This window comes from Sinocyclocheilus anshuiensis, unplaced genomic scaffold, assembly GCF_001515605.1.
Source record: "Sinocyclocheilus anshuiensis isolate Anshui unplaced genomic scaffold, SAMN03320099.WGS_v1.1 scaffold124, whole genome shotgun sequence".
Lineage (NCBI taxonomy): Eukaryota > Metazoa > Chordata > Actinopteri > Cypriniformes > Cyprinidae > Sinocyclocheilus > Sinocyclocheilus anshuiensis.
In genome coordinates, this window is record NW_015554082.1 from 578,964 (window position 1) to 584,034 (window position 5,071).

Below are 5,071 nucleotides of genomic sequence, written 5' to 3' on the forward strand. Positions count from 1 at the left end.
AGAGAGGCAGAATCAACTGGACCTCACTGGACCCTCAGACTGAATGGACTGAGGATTTACTTCCAACCGTCTGGGTACTTGTTAGTCTTGTCAGGCAGCTAGACGATAAGAAGAGCACAGAAGACTACTTACATTAGCTTTGCTTTCTGTGCAAGAATACTGCTCTGTTAAATGACAGAAAACTGTGGAAATTAAACTTAATAAATGCAACAACCAAAAAATACCTAAACCATAAAACCAAATATGATCAAACACAGACACACAAAACATCTTCAAGATCTTGATGATTAAAAAGCATCTTTTTTTCCCCAGCCATAGCTTTCAGATGAAAAACATGACCCCTTTTTATTCCTCCTCTCAGGATGTATGGAGTGTTGTCTGAAATGTCTGGGAGGAATCCCTTATCCATCCCTGATTGCCACCATCCTGCTGTATGCTGGAGTGGCGCTCTTCTGTGGATGTGGACATGAAGCTCTTTCTGGAACGGTCACCATCCTCCAGAACTACTTTGAGGTTATCAGGGGACCTGGAGATGGTCTGGATGTGTTTACAATGTAAGTGTCTACAGCATATTGAACCACCCGTTTCTCACTGTAGATTTTCATATATATAAATATTATATACAGTACAAATTATATACATTATATACATTTTGTATATAGTGTTTTTTTATGTTTTGTATGCAGCAAAAATATCTAAACATTTTTAAAACAAGACAGATTTATTAGCGAAGCAAATTTGCACAAAATTAAATAATGAAATAAATAAAAAATAAATAAATAAAATTGCAAGACACTGGCAGTGTTTTCATGTTTTAAGCATATAGGAGAATGAGAAAACAGACACTTTGTACAATAAATAAAAGTGTCCCCCCCCCAATAGTTACTATATACATCAGTTTGTTGTGCATGCATGTAAATTAATACAAGTTATCTAATTATTATGGTTTTATAACAATTTATAAGAGTTAGTCCTACAATTCACAAAGTAGGAGTAAAATGAGCATGTGAATGGGTTAAATACTAATATAAACACATCATTTTGAGCTTTTTCATGCCATCCGTACATTAGAAATATAAAAACGCATACTAGTCCTGTTTTTACCTGATTTTTAAATGTTTTACTGGAAAGCTAGAGAAGATACCGAAAATTGTTTTTGCAGTGCATTTAAATAATTTAGAAATGTATGAATATATATACTGACTCATATAATTATTGGCTTGATTTCCTCCGTTCCCACAGCATTGACATTATCAAGTATGTGATCTATGGCATTGCCTCTGCATTCTTCGTGTATGGCATTCTTCTGATGGTCGAAGGCTTCTTTACAAGTGGCGCCATCAAGGACCTGTATGGAGACTTCAAGATCACCACCTGTGGACGCTGCGTCAGTGCATGGGTGAGAAATCACTGGGGAAGCTTCATGCATTGTGATTTAGAAAAGGGCAACGGCAAAGCCACTAAGAGTAACTGCAGCACATAAATATGGCATCCGTTTTATAGGCTATAAAAGATTACATTACATATTGAACTCTGCAAGTTATTCTCCTCTGATTTGTGCCAAATGAAACATGAAATACACTGTGGTTGCAATTATTGTAATGAATTTATAATGCTTATAATTTTGCCTTTTATTTATTTAGTTCTGTTTTATTCTCAATTAATTTCTAATTTAGTGCTTGATTTGACATTTGGATATTAGTCTTAAACTGTCTTTTTCTTCAGTTCATCATGCTGACGTACATCTTCATGTTGGCTTGGCTGGGTGTGACAGCATTCACCTCTTTGCCAGTCTTCATGTATTTCAACATCTGGACCATTTGCCAAAACACGACCGTTCTGGAGGGAGCAAGTTTATGTCTTGACCCGCGCCAGTTTGGTATGTTTTACAATCTGTGGGTTTTAGTCCCAGATGTTTAGGTGTGGTTAACTGTGCAAAGAAATACGTTTCAATGATAATTTGTTTTTGTTGCTGTAATTTTGTTCTTTCTTACTGGTAGTTATCCACAGTGTTGGGAAGGTTACTTTGGAAATGTAATAGGTTATAGATTACAAGTTACCCTATTCAAAATGTAATAAGTAGTGTAACTATTTCAGTTACTTTATTAAAGTAATGTAACTGATTACATTTGATTATTTTTTTATTTCTTTTCTAAATTTCTAACGAATGTTTCCAACAGTTTATCATTTTTAAATAAATAAACCAGGCATGGTTAACCTTACAGTAGGACTCAACACTGATTACTGTCAGACATCCTTCATCACTTGAATTAAGATTATAATAATTACATTTTAAAGCACAGCCACCAAAAAAGTCAGACTTTAGCACTTCCTTTTACTTTCAGATCATTCAGAGGTTAAATACAGACTTAAAATAACAACAAGAAATTGTTTTCGAAATTAAATCTTTGCATAGCTATGACAGGAAATACTGGCATCTAACAATGCCTTGGAATTTTTTTTCTCAGTAACTATAATAGATTAGTTACATTTATTTTGTAAGTAAATTATGTAACACCATTACATATCATAAAATACCCAAAATTAAAACAAGACAAACCAACATGTCTGATTAAGTTGCATGCTGTTAATTGTTCTGGATGGGGCTGTATGTTCACAGCCACCATAAAATAGCACCTCTTTTTACTTTAAGATCACTCTGATTTTTTATTTTTAAATTTCCAGCACTGGAATGCATATTTATCACTATTATTCAACATATCCTAGCTTCTTGCGAAAAATATTCAGATGTAACCCACTTTGTAATCGTTAACATTTTCATGAGTAACTGTAATTTAACTGCACGCTTTTTCTTAGTAACTGTAATGGATTACAGTTACATTTATTTTGTAATTAAATTACATTATGGTGTTACATGTAACTAGTTACTCCCCAGCATATTAAAAAGTGTAATATTCATTTCTATAGCCTCATATACCCTAAAAACACAGACTGTTCTTAAGGAATAAGAAAACTATTTATTTTAGGTGTTGTACCCATTGGTGAGGAGAAGACTGTATGTGCAGGATCAGAAAAATTCTACAAAATGTGTGAATCAAATGAGGTGAGTAAACATCTGTATGAAGTAGACAGGTACACTAAAGTCCAACAATTTCAAATGATTGTATAGATAATTTCCACAGTGAAAAGCAATCCAAGGCTCATTTCTCTCTCAATATTTTTTTCCTGAAAGCTGGATATGACTTTCCACTTGTTTGTGTGTGCGTTGGCTGGGGCTGGAGCAGCAGTCATTGCCATGGTGAGTTTTGACTAATAAAATACAATTATACTTAATAATATTAGACAATGCATCTTAGAGAAAAGGTTTCACATATGGGTTCAGTGCTGTTTAAAAAATGCATTAAACAAACAAATACAAAATTAAGTTAGTAATGCAGCTAAATGTTGTTCATTTGTACTACCTCAAGGTAAAACGTAAAATAAAGTGAAATTTAAATCACTCTATACCGCAATTATGATTACATTAATAGTGAAGTGTGCATCATACCAAAATACGTAAATACTATAAAAAGCAACTCTTAGTTTAACATAATATGAAACTTGCTCCATCTTTTTGTGGGAATTACTTTATATATTATATTACATTATATAAAGTCCTAAGCTGGTAAAAAAAATAGTATACAAATTGTGATGTGAACAAATTTGAATTTCCCTCTTTTAAACCCTCAACAATGTATTGTTTGGGTGATGATGCAGCCAGAATTAATGACACCTGCTTCAGCTCCTTTATGTGAGTCTAAACTGGAATGGGATAAAGTCATGAATCACTGTCAGTTTTCCTAGGGCATTCTGGGAGAAAAAAAAATTTGAGCATTGGGGGCATTGTCAGCTCTCTCTTATTGGCTTTTCTTTGTTGTTATTTAACATTCTCCTTTTATCTTTGTGGCTGTTTTCGTTTTCCTTCCTCTCTCTCTCTCTCTCTCTCTCTCTCTCTCTCACACACACATACATGGAGAGACGCTGTGCATGTCCTTTAGTTGTCATGGAAACTGGGAGAAGAAAGGCCCTAGAGCTTGTAGCAAACAACACTCAGTAATTTGCAAGGAACCATTTTCTGAAAAAGAGAATGTGGTTGTTAGTCTGGGATGATGTAGCAAATTATAAAAAAATAGCTTTTCTGTCCTCTGCTGTGGAAAGAGCAAATGTAACTGATTGTTAAACACAATGCGTCCTCACACTCTCTGGGAAGGGTAATAATAATCAAGCTTTTCTTTTGTCAGGATGAGAAAATCAGGGTGTGGCCCTATTCAAATGAGCATACGTAATGTAAATCTGATTTGCATAATGATGCATTTAAGTAAACAATATATGGTGTGCTCTCATGCAGTACAATAATTCACGCATAACCTATTTTTTATATATAATTTAGATCAAATCAAGACTACAGCTGCCTATTCTTCCACACACGTTGATTTCATGTGGTGTGAGATAACCCTTTATTCATCATTTTTGTTCACACTTGTAAAATCTTTGCTAGGTTGCATAATAGAAACTAGGGCCTTCATCAAGGTATTTTGGTGCATATTTGAAGCAGACTGTAGAATTTCCTTCTAAGCAAGGCAGGCTGCCAGCACACGTATGAGAGGAGTCTGGCTGCTTTACAATGCTGCCTCCTGCTGGTGTCACTGCTAATCTTAGAGTGACAAACATGCGTCATCACAGACTGCTGTCAACTTGCAGATCGTTCTTTCTTATTCTAAATTAATTAACAAAAATTGTAATGTATATATACACACAAACATTAAGATTTATTTTGTTTTTTTAAAGAAGTCTCTTATGCTCAAGACTGCATTTATTTGATCATAAATATAGAATAAAAGATAATGAAAACAGTAGTATTTTTAATCTACAAAAATATTGAGCAGGAAAAACTTTTTCAACATTAATAGGATGAGAATAACTTATTGAGCAGCAAATCAGCATAATAGAATGATTTATGAAAATTGCATTTTGAGATATTAAAATAGTCCATAGTACATGTGCGTGTGTGTGTGTGTGTGTGTGTGTGTGTGTGTGTGTGTGTGTGTGTGTGTGTGTGTGTGTGTGTGTG

General features: G+C 34.1%; 1 protein-coding gene across 1 annotated transcript in view; it reads left to right on the top strand.

Moving 5' to 3' along the window:
* The window catches only part of LOC107669084 (neuronal membrane glycoprotein M6-a-like), a 17,592-nt gene that overhangs the window by 9,654 nt on the left and 2,867 nt on the right, over nucleotides 1-5,071 (top strand). The window contains exons 2-6 of the mRNA XM_016461189.1: nucleotides 362-554; nucleotides 1,243-1,399; nucleotides 1,726-1,879; nucleotides 2,988-3,064; nucleotides 3,194-3,259. Coding sequence (XP_016316675.1) covers nucleotides 362-554; nucleotides 1,243-1,399; nucleotides 1,726-1,879; nucleotides 2,988-3,064; nucleotides 3,194-3,259 — 647 coding nt within the window. The remainder of the gene's footprint in view (nucleotides 1-361; nucleotides 555-1,242; nucleotides 1,400-1,725; nucleotides 1,880-2,987; nucleotides 3,065-3,193; nucleotides 3,260-5,071) is intronic.